This window comes from Brassica napus, unplaced genomic scaffold (assembly GCF_020379485.1).
Source record: "Brassica napus cultivar Da-Ae unplaced genomic scaffold, Da-Ae ScsIHWf_1320;HRSCAF=1886, whole genome shotgun sequence".
Classification (NCBI taxonomy): domain Eukaryota; kingdom Viridiplantae; phylum Streptophyta; class Magnoliopsida; order Brassicales; family Brassicaceae; genus Brassica; species Brassica napus.
Genome location: NW_026014737.1, coordinates 25,170 through 40,224, shown reverse-complemented (window position 1 = coordinate 40,224; position 15,055 = coordinate 25,170). Strand labels below are relative to the sequence as shown.

At 31.6% G+C, this 15,055-nt stretch overlaps 2 protein-coding genes across 3 annotated transcripts; both read right to left on the bottom strand.

Annotated features, from left to right (window-relative positions):
- Nucleotides 1–4,290: 4,290 nt before the first annotated feature.
- Nucleotides 4,291–9,477, bottom strand: LOC106356083 (putative sugar transporter ERD6-like 13). Of its 2 annotated transcripts, XM_048771914.1 has the most exons (17): nt 8,719–9,477; nt 8,157–8,219; nt 7,657–7,746; nt 7,476–7,535; nt 7,196–7,261; nt 7,031–7,096; nt 6,853–6,928; nt 6,401–6,465; nt 6,192–6,284; nt 6,011–6,094; nt 5,865–5,949; nt 5,669–5,775; nt 5,513–5,572; nt 5,345–5,398; nt 5,164–5,223; nt 4,617–4,731; nt 4,291–4,506 (listed from the first exon to the last, which is right to left on the bottom strand). In XM_048771914.1, the coding sequence occupies exons 1-17, from the start codon at nt 8,884–8,886 to the stop codon at nt 4,391–4,393; spliced, it is 1,428 nt and encodes a 475-aa protein (XP_048627871.1). In that variant the 5' UTR covers nt 8,887–9,477; the 3' UTR covers nt 4,291–4,390. The 2 variants fall into 2 exon arrangements, with proteins under 2 accessions (XP_048627871.1, XP_048627870.1); XM_048771913.1 differs by lacking the exon at nt 8,719–9,477 and having other exon boundaries at nt 8,157–8,677.
- A 3,353-nt stretch (nt 9,478–12,830) lies between these two features.
- Nucleotides 12,831–13,661, bottom strand: LOC125596910 (conserved oligomeric Golgi complex subunit 4-like). The gene has a single exon (XM_048771908.1). The coding sequence runs from the start codon at nt 13,659–13,661 to the stop codon at nt 12,831–12,833; it is 831 nt and encodes a 276-aa protein (XP_048627865.1).
- Nucleotides 13,662–15,055: the final 1,394 nt, after the last annotated feature.

The following is a 15,055-nucleotide window of genomic DNA, read 5'->3' as shown; positions in this document are numbered from 1 at the left end:
TGGCCGTAAACAAGAACTCAGTCCGGAGCATCTCGGGTAATTCAGATGCGCGCGGTCCAGCTTGGAGCCTTTCATACTTCGATCTCATTAGTGCAGCTATTACTTTCGACGTCGCATGTTTCTTATATTGCGCTTTAGCATCAGATGTGCAGACATGCTTCAGTTGCGCCTTCCTCACCTGATATGCCGAAGATTCCCCCAATTGCTTAGCCATAACATAAAATTTGCAGTTTTTATCAATGCATTTCGCTGCGACGTAGTTAAACGCATGTTTGTGGAACTTGAACCTGAACACCTGCTTTAAGGCATAAATGTGCAAACTGATCTTGAATTCTTGCTTGCTACTGAATAGTTTCCCAGTGTACATATCAGCATCTGCTAGAGTGAAGTCAATATCATCGACGGTATAGTCGTTAACTGCTTCGTTGTTAGACGAAGATTCTACATCCTCAAATCCATATAGCTCAACGGCTCTAACGGATTTCATGATTGATTCGTCATCAGCCTTATCCTTTTCACGACGTCTTCTTGCGTCTTCCTCACGGCTTCGAGACTGAGGTACCGGTTTGATAAAGTCGTCATCCTCGTCTTCTCTTACCAGGGTTTCATGTGTCTGACCACCCGAAACACACTGAGGTACCGGTTCGACAAAGTCGTCATCCTCGTCTTCTCCATCCGGAGTTTCATGTGTCTGACCACCCGAAACACACATAGGTACCGGTTCGACAAAGTCGTCATCCTCGTATACTCCATCAGAGGTATCATGTGTCGGTCTAGACGAAACGCATTGAGGGACCTGCCCAACGAAATCATCACTGTCGTCAACTTCCCGAGTATGCATGTTGAACGGCTTTGGAGGAGTCTGGAGAACCAACATTTGGGAGTTGTTGTCCAAACTTGGGTCCTCTTCTTGATTTGGATCTGAATGATTCTCAGTGTCGGCCACTTGATCACTTGACTTGACACCTAAATTGTTACTTGCTTCTTCAATATTCTCCATCGAAATCCTAGATGAACCTATGTAATCTCTACCCTCATCTACGTAATCTTCGAAAGTTGATGGTGGGTTTGCGGTACGCTGTTTGTTTGTAGATGGACCACACTGCCTTTGTTTGAAGAAGTATTAGTTCGTCCACTCCTCGTTTTAGTCACCACCTCACCACGTACACCTCCATATGTTACGTTCGTTCGACAACCACCACCTACCCCTCCATCATCATCCTTATCATCGTCCCATTCGCAATTTCGTCCAACAAAATCATGCCATAAATTGTAATCATAATCCTCATCGTCGTCATCTTCGCCTTCCCCTAACGCAGCATTTTCAGTCGTGTCCACTTTATTCTGAACTTCACATGTAGTTCCATCCACTTCACGCATCCCAAAACCATTTGAGGCATAAACTGCTTCAATTTCCGCAACTCCCATCAGAATTATTTCAACTTCGGTCAAATCAGTCTCACCGTCATTAACTTCATTCCGGGTGTGCACATCAGCAGACGTACTCCCAACTTGCATTTCGTTGCTGCTGGCAACTTCTTTGGACTTCAAAAGATTCCCCATTGGCCTCAGATAAAGGATTTTCCCATCTACTTCCTCTTTGAATGTGACAAATACGTTGATGTACTTGTCCACCTTACGTGCCAAAGTGAACAAGTCGAAATCCTTGTCGTTGGAAATTTGAACAGGAGCTTCTCTTTCACCAACAGCACAAGATCCGTGTTCACGAAGCCAATATGACATCTCAACGGCAACAGACGTTCCAACTAGACCGTATGACTCAATAATGGCCCGCTTCAAGGCTTCAACAGAAGTTATCAACTTCGCATAGACAGCCCTCCCCATACGGTCGCTATCAAGTTTAAAATCCCAGTCACCAGTGTCGTACATAATCCACCGTCCAAAGATTACAACGATGTATGAATCGTGAACACCTACGAAAAATAGAACATAAATTAATTTAAAAATTCAATGTGCTAATCAGAAGCAATAAATATAGTTTCGTACAAAAAAACACTTGAATTCCGAACACCCTCAAATCTGTAATAAATGATTTCAGCCATAACTATAATGTCATAAATGCAATGGTGTACGGCTTATATATGATTTACCTTCGATGCTAGATACAGAACACCCACCATCCGCCATACCCTTTCCTCCCTCACCATATCGGATGCAGCTCATGCCTCTGTGTGTAAAATTCGCTGCCTCAAGTTCCCGAGTTCGGTAGCCTTTTTTACTCATCAACAAGGAGACAGACAAAGAGATAGGGTTCGTACGTTTTTGTATTAAATAATTAATATTTGCCCTGTTTTTAATTAATAAATTAAAGTAAAACACATGTTTTCCAAAGTCACCAGTCATTAATGGCCATTCGTCCACCTTGGAGCCGTTGTTTCTCGCGAGAAATCATCACATATAAGGCTTTCAAGTTTTGGGGTCAAATAGCCCAAAAACGAAGCCCAATACCATGTTTCCTTCTGAAATTAAAATAACATAATATTAAAATCGTCTCTTACACGCACATCCGGCGCGCGTGTGTCGGTTTTCCAGAGGCAAATTTTTCTGGGCAAAAGACAGCTTGGTCCCACGAATTTCAGCTCAAAATTGTTGGGCAAAAAGGTTAAAACTGTCCACTTTTTCTTCTCTCTCATACTAGATTGCCCAACAACCTAATTAAAACATGGGCTTGCCCAAATTTCTAATTCAAACTTGAAAGTTGTCCTATCTTCTAAATTTTCCTATTTTAAAACAGGTTCTAATGTCAAAAATAATAATTTAATCATGTGGAGTTTTGGAATTAAAATTTATTTCTTCTTTGAAGAATAAACCAATCAGAAGTTGTCAAATGACACCTGAAGATCCAATCTTCTCTTTTTAGGTTCTTTTTCATTATTATTTTTTTCTTTTGAAAAAAAAACCCAAGCTAGAAACGGTTGTTGGACCTGCTAATACTAATGTCTGACAGCTCACAAAGGAACTGGAAATAGAAAAAAGTACTATAAGTATATATCTGAAAACGAACGAACATTAAATAGCAACAACTCATATTTTTCTGATACTTATGAATCACAGTCGACCGATATTAAAATGATGATGACAAAAAAAAATAGAAGGTACCCTAAATACATAAATATACAAACTTTGTATTGGTTCGACTTTATATAGCAACATCTAATAAGTAATGTAATGCGATTTAACTTTTAACTAGATTTTGATCCGCGCTTTTAAATTTTCTTTTAAAATTCTATAAATTTTTTAATTATAAGATTATGTGTTTTTATATATGATAACTATATACATTAAAAATTTATTGATTGTTTATTTTATAACTATAGATATTAGATATGCTATAAAAAATTATATTTACATTTATGAAATTATTTTTAAAGAAGTTAATTTTTTAGAAAAAATATTGTATTAATTTTAATTTATTCTAAAGTAGTATATTTATATACTAAAGATATTTTCTCATTACATAATTTAATATTTTTTTGCACCTTTTATTTTCAATGATAATATTTTATTAAATTATTTAGATGCATATATTTGTTCCAATTATATAAAAACACTACTATATAAGTTGAAAAAAATGAAAGATATTTCTCATTACATATTTTAATATTATTCTTTGCAGATCTTTTTTTTCTTTGCAGATTTTAACTTTTAGTAATTATTTATTTACTTATTTACTGAGATGCATATATTTGTTTCAACCATATAAAACTCAACTATAAAAATTGTAAAAAGGAAATTTTATGATTTTGTTATTTCTCAGAATTAGGAAAATACACTACAAAAAAAACACATCAATTCATTTGTATCTCATAAATAAATTATATTAGTTTAATTTATTTATTACCCACAAAATTAAATATAATTAATATGATTAGAAATATCTAATTATTCAAAACAAAAAAATCTGGCCGAAAAAAGAATTGTTATGGGTATGATAAAGTTTTACGGAAAATAAATGCTAATAGTTAATTAATATTTATTGTTTTGTTTTGGTTTGCAAATAAAATTTATTTGTTACCATTAATATAGGATATCTCTATTATTTTTGTAAATATGATGAAAATCTAAGGGCAGAATCCTAAATTTTTAAAATAGGATACTACTTTAATAGTATAGATTAATCTTGTAATATATGTCACCATACATAAAAATGCACCAATCAACCTTACAAAAAAAAAGAACCATACATAAACTGGATCAATCGACCTTACAAAAAAAAAAGAACCAACCAATTGTTTAGTGGTATATGTGCAAATTATGCATATTTAATTATGGCCAGACGAGGATTGAATTGACTTATAACTGAGACCATTTATGAAGCTATATGAACTGGATACCAAATAAAAAGAAATATTACTATGTACAAATTAAATTATCGGGTAATATCAGCTTGGATTTCTTCGAGTGAACGACCTCGAGTCTCTGGTACCATTTTCAGCACAAATAGAATGCCCAAACCAGAGATTAGTGAATATATGAAAAACACACCTGTAATAAAAGTAGAAAATTATTAATAAGTGAAATTAGAATTTTTTTTTTTTGCTAAGAAGTGAAATTAGAATTAGTTATTTATTGGAAAGAAAAACGATATAAATTACCAGAAGTACTCCATTGGAAGAGAAAGTTGAATGTGTAGGATACGAACCAATTGCAGGACCAGCTCGTTAGATTGCATAGCGTTCCTGCCGATCCCTTTACATTTATCGGTGTCATCTAAATTTCCCACAAAATAAAACAATAAAATATGTTAAAAACGACTGGTTAGGTCATATGGATAGTTTGAATTAAATGAACTTATTACCTGTGAAAAAAAAAATGAAAAAAAAAGAACTTTATATTACCTAATTAATATTCTCGAATATATTAAAAAAATTCAAGGAAAAACAAATCTCCATGGTTTGACATATATAACTATACTATGCGGAAGTAGTACATACAATACAATTCATAACTCAGTTTCCTTGTTTTCGAAATGTATTTACGTTTTATTCAATCTAACGCAGTCTCGTCTATATGTTTTTTTTTATAAGAGCATCTGCATGTTTTTATGCTTTTGAATTCGACATACAATAATGTTCTTGTGCATCTTGATACAGAACTATATTGTTATAGTCTGGTCACGATCATTTAAAGACAAAACATTACCTCGGAGACCATGACCCATGGAATACCTCCTATTCCGACTGTGATGGAAACGAAAAAAACCTGCAATTAGGGTTGACAAAATACTATAAAAGCCGGTAAATATATTAAGGAAAAAATATAATAATGTAGTTGACAAAAAGAGATAAGACGGATTTTTATAATTTTTGGATGTAGGACGTACCAACACTCCAATGAGTGCTGAAATTGGGGTGTAGTTGTTGAGTAAAGCATAGCTCTGTAAATAAGGTTTGATGTCTTCAATTATATTGGTAAAAAATAGAAACATAATTTACATTAACCAATGTATACCTTATAATTTAACTAATGTGATTATTTTTCTAATAAAAACCTGAAATAAAAACGATAGTCCTGTGATTAATGACCCCATGCACATCATGACCGTCGCAACCTGCATATGAGAAATTCACATAAACAAAAACTGTGTTAACTTCTAATTTATCCACCATATATTATATAGTTTCAATAACTGAAAATAAGGTATAACCGTTAGAAGGGACCGTCTCCCATATTTATCCACGATTATTAATCCTAAAATGCTTGTCACCAACTGCACCGCGCTCGTTATTGATACTCCTATGTTGTTAGGAAACCCTGTCAGACAATTAACTTGTATGTTATCATCATTATTTGATAATTATATTATACTTCATACAGATGCTTCGTTTAAATTCTGAATATACCTGATTTGTGAAATATCGAGCTCATGTAAAATGTATAGCCACTGAGGCCTCCGACTTGTTGCAGTACTAGCAATCCAATTCCCACCTAAAAGATACAGATAATTCAGTTCTATTCATAAACTCTAGATTTTTAGTCGAATTCTTACACTAATAACACGAGAGTATCGTGGTTTGAAGAGCTCGAAAAAGCAATCTTCTTTGAATTCTTCTTGAAGATTTTCCATGTATATCTGAAAATATACTTGAAGTATTATCACTATGGGAATCAAATACTTCAGTCAGGAAATATGTTTTACTAATTGAGTTTCATAAACATTTTGTTTCTACTTTGATTTCTGCAGCCTCTTTCGTGATATTAGTGTTGTTTCCTCGCAGACGTTGGAGTGCAGCTACCGATTCTTTTACCCGACCATTTCTAGACTATAAATCACACAAAATAAGCTCTTAAATTATTTGATTTACTTGTAATACTGTTTCTTAATATGGTATATGTATATGTTAAAATTTAATCAATAGGTATAAGACTAATTCATTACCAGCCACCTAGGAGACTCCGGTATAAAGAATAAACCAACGAATTCTAAAACACAAGGAACCGTACCTGCACAATTCCAAACGAAAAAAAAAAAAAAATTCATTTGTATCAACTTGGTTACTTGGAATCATAAGAAAACAGAGTTAAAATTAAATAAAGTATATGTAATTTTTTTTGTTGGCAAATTCCAAGATTATATGTTACTCCCTCCGTTCCTAAAAGATGTATGTTCTGGAAAAAAAATTTGTTTTAAAAAGATACATTTTTTACTTTTTCAATGTATGATTTTATGAAAAATTGTAAGTTTCAAAAAAATTAATAGTGTTTATTGAATTTCTATTGGCTTAAAGTTATGGAAAATTGTTATTCACAAAAAACAATGCATATTTAATGAGTTTTCTTAATATATGTGAAAAGTCTAGAATATGCATCTTTTAAAAACAGAGGGAGTACTTATAAGAGCTAATGTTTTCCATGAAGTGGCTGATCCAACGAGGAATGTAATGGAGACGCTAGAAGACATCACAAGCTGCAGAAGAAGAAAAACGATCAAAGAATCTCTTTTTTAAGTTTTTTTAAAAATAATTAATTAAAATGAGCAAAAAGTAACAATGGACCGTATATAAACTACCGCATTAACCGCAGTAAACGCGCCTCTGATTTGTTTGGGTGAGATTTCTACAATGTAGACTGGTACCTGTACATTGGGATTGGATTTGCAGTTAATAACTAACTTATTTGTTGCTTGGACTGAAAGTCACTAACCCTAGTCATAGTCTAATGAAATTATACGTACCACGTAACAAGATAAACCAGCTGCAACGCCGAGAAAAAGTCTTCCGATATCAAGGGACCAAGCCGCCTTAAATAGTATGTAGCATATTATTAGAAACAGTTAACAATCAATATTAACTCTTCTAATTTTATCTGAATTATTTTTGTGTACAATATTGGGGGTGTTGTAATAAACCAAAGTTATATTGGTAAAAATTAAAACATTGAACCAGTTAAACTAATACCATATAAAAACATAGTACTAAAAAACTTAAAAGGAACGTTGAATGATCTTTAGAAACCTGAGAGTAGGCGATCATAAGCCAGCCGGTCATGCAAAACGAGTTTGAAACCCATAAAGCCTGCGTACTCATATATCAAGACGCTATTTATTTTTATTGGAATTTATAAAGAATGACGTAATTGAATTGTAAGTTTAGTCATTATGATAAAATAAAATTTAATAATGGATTAAAAACTTACGCCTCTCCGACCAAGGAGATCAGCGAGTTTTCCGGACATCGCGGCTCCCACAAGTCCACCAATTGTTAATATGGATCCAAAGAAAGAGAACTACATTCATGTAGTGAACAATAGCTTAGTTGCCTTTTTCTTCTATAAGATAACACAATTTTATTTGTATATTACCAGCTATATTCGTTTTTTTTAAATGATAACTGAGCAAAACTATATTACTATGACATTGACATGTACTTTTAAGTAGAAACTCTAATTAATACAAACGGATGAACCCAGTAGTATAGTGGTTAAGTTAGACGGTGTGTAAAAGTTAAGGTAGAAGCATTCGTATTTTCTTATTGAATGTTTGACTAATATTCCGATTATGTAATAGTTATTACATTTTTGACATATGTCCCTTTACTCATAAATTATCTTCTGTATTAGATAACAAAGAATTATTATTAAGAGGACTGAAAATCATATTAGTATGCAGGAAATAAAATCAACAATTCAACACTGACCTCAGCCAAAGAAAGGTTTAGTCCTGCCATCATCCCAGATTGAGCTGGTGACGTAAAGCCGGCCTTCCCAAAATAAAATAAGACCAGAAAATCATGTGGATATATATTTATCATAAGTATATGTCGCTTTTCGTGACAGCCTGATAGATCATTCTCCTGATTTGGACATTCCAAGAGAAATAAAAACAGAAAAGCATTTCTGTTGTTCGATATGACTACAATGATCTTCCAAAAACTAATAATTAACGATTTGATATATGACCTACTCATAAATCTTAACCAACTTTCGTGCTCAGTAAAAAAGAATGAAAGAAAGCTTTTTTTTGTCTAATAAAGAAGAAGAAAGCATTGTTTATGTTGCTAATTTTATTTTACTTTTGCTGTATGAAAATAAAAAAAAGTATTTTTTTTATAAAGAACAAATTATTCATTTCAAATTTACGTTGATTTTAGTTTTTGTTTTCCAGCTTTATTGAGCATTCTAGCTATATTTAATCTAACATGAAACAGAAAAACCACCACACAAAAAAAAAAAAAAATAGATGAAGATGAAGAAAATTACGGCAGTGCCATAAGAGAAGGTGCCGCAGAGAGCGGTGAAGGTTGTGAAGAGTAAAATGAAAGTGACTGGACCATCACCGTCGTCAACGTCGTCGTTAACAAGTTTGTGTTTGGCTGATTCGATGTCTTCTTGAATCCTGAGTTTCTGAAGCAGTGGTTCTTCCCCCATGGCTGATCAGGGTGAGATAGAAAGATAGATTGAAGAGAAGACAGATTAAGAAGCTAGAGACCTGGTGCAGTGGTTAAAAGTGTTTTTTTTCTCGAAAAAAAGAAGCGAGAGACTGAGTTTCGTTTGGGCTAGCTAGTTCAATTTAATGTGTAATAAAATAATGTAAACAGCAAAGGTATGACGTGCAAGTCTTAACAAAAAGTTTTTCTAAAAGAAATAATTAATATTTGTTCCCTTTGAACCATTCTTATATGTTATTGTGATATTCTCAGTAACCAACTTGCCAGGTTTTAGAATAGGTAGGCAAATATTTATATTTTAAGATTGATGCAGGATTAACCCCTATTACTATAACTAGATCATTTCTCCGCGCTACGCGCAGATAATATATTTAAATTTGTTACATTTATCATTTTTATTTGTATATGAATTTTTGTATAATAAATTATATATAACTAATTTTAAATTTGATTTTTTTTATATTTTTAGTTTAAAATAAGTATTTCTATTATATATAACACAATTAACTAATAAAATATTAAGAACCAAGTCCGCGATTTTAGAATTATGTAAAAAATATAGTTATGTGTAGAACATAAATTATCTTAGTTTAAAGATCGGAATCTCATCTCGAATAAATTCAAGAAAAGAAAAAGTATTCCAATAACCTACTTAAAATATAAAACCCCCTTTTCAAAAAAAAAACGTACTTAATAATATTTTTTACGTGTAATAGTTGAAAACTGATAATTAAATATCGATCTAGAATATTATTTTAATATATCTAATGGTAAAATATTACTTGTAATAAACAAATTTTGAATTTTTTAATATTACATAAATTAAAAGTCTTTAAGATCTAAAATCTATTTTATTAGCATAATATAGTTTTTATTCATTTATTATTTTGACGTTACAAAATATTGATTTAGTTTTATTTGTATATTAATTTTTTAATAATTTATTTTCTTTTTAAGTAATTTTAAAATTATCAAGAATATAATATATTTAAAATTATTTATTTAAATATATCCAAATATGATGTTTCATTTTTATGTGTGTTTGTGTTGAGCATATTTAATTTGTAGTTTGTATATTTAATAACACTTTGTTGTGTGCCGTTCTATGGTTTTAATAAATGTGTTATCATTTTATTTTTATTACACTAACATGATTTCTTAGTGATCAGTGATAATGTATTTTTAACGTTATGTATTAAATTTTATCGTATATTTTATAACTCTTCATGCTGACACATTTTTTAGAATCATTTTAATTAGATAATAGGTTTAAAGATGTAAATAAAACTGTGTATGTTGTAAATTAAGACTTTTTAGTGTAACTGAGCACTATCAATTATGGAAATTATATTATGATTTTACTAAATCTTTCTTTATGTGTATATTTTTTGTTTTATTTTGTATTTTTACAATTTTATTGCCTTATTCTTTAGTTACAAAGAATTGCTATTTCTAATTTTTGTTTCATATACCTTAAAAGTCTTCGGTTGATTTTTATTTGTTTTCTTTCTCCAATTACAATGTACAGTTCGACCGTTTCTTTTTTTTGGAGCAAACTACTAATATCATAAGATAGAAAAACTTAAACTCCAAGAATATAGTGAGTATTTGTGCTAGAGAAAACTTATTTAGCCACTAATATGGTGAGATATTATAATATTAGAAAGTATGAACATAATTAAGTTGTTGTCAATTGATTCTATATTTGTGATAACTGGAAATACATCTTTACGTCTTCCTTACATCATCCTTAATTGGTTTACGGTTCGACCATTTCTAATATACTGAGGGTAACATTATATTAAATGTTGATTATCTCCTTCCAATTAGGAATGCACAGAATGAGAAAAATTCAAAGTGATATCATTTTACAATTTTGTCCTCATATCTATATAAAGTTAGTTTATAGATTACTCCATTTGTTTCAAAATGTAATCAGTTAATTAGAATATGTAATATTTAAAAGTTATTACTTTAGAAAACTGTCATTTAATATATTAATTTAATCAATTTCACAGTAATTTACATAATTTAATTGGCTACACAATATCCAATAATTATAAAGTTACATTGAAATATAAAAACAATTTATATAGTGAAACAAAAAAGACTTTCAAACCATTATATTATAAAGCAAAAGAAATATTCAAATTATATTGAAACATTAGAATAGTAAGAATCAGAAAAGCTGAAATTTCAACGTCGATCATTTACGTCGGTCATGTCTTAGACTATCTCCAATGTATTCATCTATTTTATCTCTAAGAATGAGGGTCAAAGAGATTGACCGAGAAAGTTTTTTTTTAGTCGAGTCTTCTGAAATGATTGAAATTTATATTTATGCCAAGGTTTAAGATACAACGGAAATCTGATTTTTATTTGAATACCATCCATTAACCAGTTTCATGTAAATAAAAAATATAATTATATTTTCCATATATTTGAAATTTCATCATCTATTATTCCTTTTTATTGATTGCTGGGACTTGTAACCAAATAAGTTTCTCGTCTTATCTTTTTTTTATCAAAAAATTTAATACTCTATAAGGAATGTTTTTCTGTCGCCTAATCTATATAATGAACTAGGGTCGGCCCGCCCTACGGGCGGGATATTAGTTAATTTGATATTCACTAAATGTTCGAGTTGAAATTTGTTTTAAGATTCAAGAATTTGGTTATCTGTTATGTGTTACTTATTAGTATGCGGTGGTATAGTTGTTTTTCAATTATTGTTGCTTTGGTATTGTATCAAATTAACTAATTGTCCAACTCATAATTATAGATGTACAAATATAGATTTGTGATAAAGTTTGATGACAATACTGTTTTTTTTTTAAATTATTATTCATAGTGGAGTGTGCATGTGTCAGAAAGAGGCCTATAACAACTTTTATGTTTTTGCGTATGGATTTTAAATATATATTATTTTGTATAATGCATACTTGCTCTACAACATTTGCTTGTAGACAAAAAAACTGTTTTCTATATTTTTAAAAGAGAAAATTTTTAGTCTAGAATATAACATGGACATATGTATTGACTATATATAGAAGTTGGGTGTTATTTTAAAATGACATATGTATAGAGGTTTTTCAACCATTACTTCACTGGCACAAAACATTTATAACTATAAATACTTTCTTTTAAAAGCAAAACTAATAAAAACGTGTACAACAAATGTATTTTGATATATATTATATGCATCAAGTTATAAATGTTGAAAACATTGCAAAACTGTTTGGAGCAAAGTTTTTAACTTCACGATCTTCATCTTGGCGTCAGTTCAGTGTCGGCCCTGGCCACAAGTAGAAGAAGCATGGGCTTCCAGCTGATACGATAATAAGTATTTTCGCAGCCACATATTTATAAAAAGTGACTTTAGCCTAGTGGTTCTAAGAGAAATTACCAGTGTTAGAGGTGCTGGGTTCAATTCCCCTGACTGCATTCATTTTTTTTGGCCCTAAATATAAAATAGAACACGTGTCACTCCCAGAATGCACGAATTGATGACGTGGCTTCACGGGAGAGAGACGAACATTTCTTTATATATATAGATGTTGATATAGTTTGAGTATAGATGCTTGTTTTGTGTATATCTGGAGCTAAAACCCACTATATATACCTGTTTATGAACTTCCAAATCCATAAATAATGAATTTTGAGAAGGTTTATAATCAGCTCAGTTAAAATGAATAAAATTCAAGTACGTTTTCAAATTACTAAAAGGAACAAAATTATTTGTACAACTAACAAAAAAATTTAAGATGATTTATTGGTAATGCAATGTGTTAGAACTTTTTTTAGGGAATTAAGAAGCTATGAGCTTTTAGCTCATCATGTTTTAGATAAGAAAGCATTTAAAAGTAGCTATTTTTATGGCATTCGAACTCGTGATCTTGAAGATGCTCTCTTCTATAATGTTAGTTAGTAAGCGAGATTTGGTTTTAAGCCGACCATCGTCTTGATGCAACCAATACCACCTAAGAACAACCTAGCACCAAGGTTAGGCTCTCTAATCTTCTGCTGCAAAGCTTCATGGTAATCATTAGCCAACAAGCTACCAGCATTGCTCAACACAGCAATCACAGAGCTAATGTTCGAAGTCGAAATGGCTCTCCTCAGACAGCTCTGCAACACGTAGAACACATCGTCCACCATTGATGTGGTAAGGCTGTCCGGTACATGCTCATTAATCCTTTTGGCTTTCCTCACATTCTCAACCATAAAGAACCCTTCTAGTATCACATAGAATCCCGTCACGTCCTGAATCACTTTGCTAAAGCTACCATTTCTAAACGCTTTCGTAGCTCTTGGTAACAACTCAGCATCAACTGACGTCAAAGACTTGATCTTTGACACCATGAACTCTGTATAATCCTCACCTAACTGCATCAGAGACAGTATCTCCTCCACGTAGAGCTCTACTTCTCTCGGGTCTGGTCTTTCAGAAGCACCACCAGCAAGCAGATTCAAATTTGGAGAGTTGTTGATATCAGAAGCCAACCTAGCTAGCTTCCTAAACTCCATGTACTTCTTCAAGATCAACGAACCTCTAGAATCACATTCCTCTTGCAACTCACATATAGCATAAACAACACCGTCTTCTCCGCATAGACCTCTCAAGATCTCATCGTTCTCTTCAATAGCCATGACAATGTCCTTAAACAAATTAGTTAAACTTCCAACGAAGTTCACTTGCTCGACTCCTTGCTCCATGAGCTCAACCACATTCTCATATTCCATCCTCCCTCTCATCGCAATCACCTAAAATTATATGAAAAGAAATAACTAAAATTTCATAGAAACTTGCGGATGTCGTCTCCTAAAAGGTGTGAAAGTTTCCCACAAAATTGACCTTCTAACTAAATTGAATAATATTTACAAATTGTACACACGTACGAGTGTGTTAGAAACTTGTGAAAGTTTCAATATATATGTAAGAACGTTTACACATTTATCTCCAGTAATCTCACGTCATGTACAATATGTCAATGTCTATCTATATAATTATTTAAACTATTATTTTATGAAGTAATTTTCCGCATTCGAGCTTTCACATTAAAAATTAGAGTGGTTAAAATAATTGTTAGAGCGGTTAAAGTCATTGTTACCTCTAAACATTAATGTATTTGTGGAAGCACTGAGACATGGTGGTCAAAGTTTAAAGTCTTCTACACCCAAGTATGGGGTACGAACCCCAGACAACGCAATTTCTACAGGAAGGAGTCTAGGTTTCAATTCCCAGAGAATGTGAATTATGCAAAAAATTAGAGAAAATGCTTACAGGAGATCTTCAGCATGGTGCAAGGAGTACCGTCAGGAATGGATCTTATAGGGCTACTCAGAATGATGCAGTCAGGCGTGAATCTTCATAAAACAGGTAGAATTTTCGGCTGTAATATCGTCTATGTAATGTTTCTCATAATTTGTAATAACATAATTAACGAGACAAAAAAAATTAATGTATTTTAAAAAAAGGATAATTCTTATATATTTTGTGTTGTTATCCGAAGAATATATATTTTAATACATTTTAAAAATAGATGAAAAAATTTAAAAATTTAAGATTTAAAGGAAAATTGCCAAAAATAGTATTTTCAAAGTACCACTTCATATGTTTACACTAACCACTTTTATCATTATCTTTAACGAAGAGTAAAAGACATTTATAACCCTTTGATTAACTATGACAAAAAAAACTTATCGTTAACTAATTTAAACTTAAAACATCAACTCTAAACCCTAAATCATCAACTCTAAACTCTAAACCTTAAAACATCAACTCTAAACCCTAAACCCCGAAACATCAACTGTAACCCTAAACCCTAAATCCTAAACCTTCAAATCTAAACCCTAAAACATCAACTCTAAACCCTAAACCCCGAAACATAAACTCTAACTCTAAACCCTAAAACATCAACTCTAAACGTAAACCCTAAACACTATGTTTTTCTGAAATTCAAACCCTAAAACCTTAAACATTCAAATCTAAACCTTAAAACATCAACTCTTAACCCTAAAAGTAAACCCAAAAACCCTAAACCTTCAAATCTAAACCTTAAAACATCAACTCTAGGGTTTTAGGGTTTAGGGTTTAGGGTTTAGAGTTGATGTTTTAGGGTTTATGGTTAATTTTTTAGGGTTTAGGG

Coding starts and splice junctions, on each gene's coding strand:
- LOC106356083 (XM_048771913.1), bottom strand. CDS start 8,426: ATGAGTAGGTCATATATCAAATCGTTAATTATTAGTTTTTGGAAGATC. Junction 5,950..6,010: donor GATACTCTCGTGTTATTAGT/GTAAGAATTCGA, acceptor TGTATCTTTTAG/GTGGGAATTGGATTGCTAGT. Junction 5,399..5,512: donor GACTATCGTTTTTATTTCAG/GTTTTTATTAGA, acceptor CCTTATTTACAG/AGCTATGCTTTACTCAACAA.
- LOC125596910 (XM_048771908.1), bottom strand. CDS start 13,661: ATGAGAGGGAGGATGGAATATGAGAATGTGGTTGAGCTCATGGAGCAA.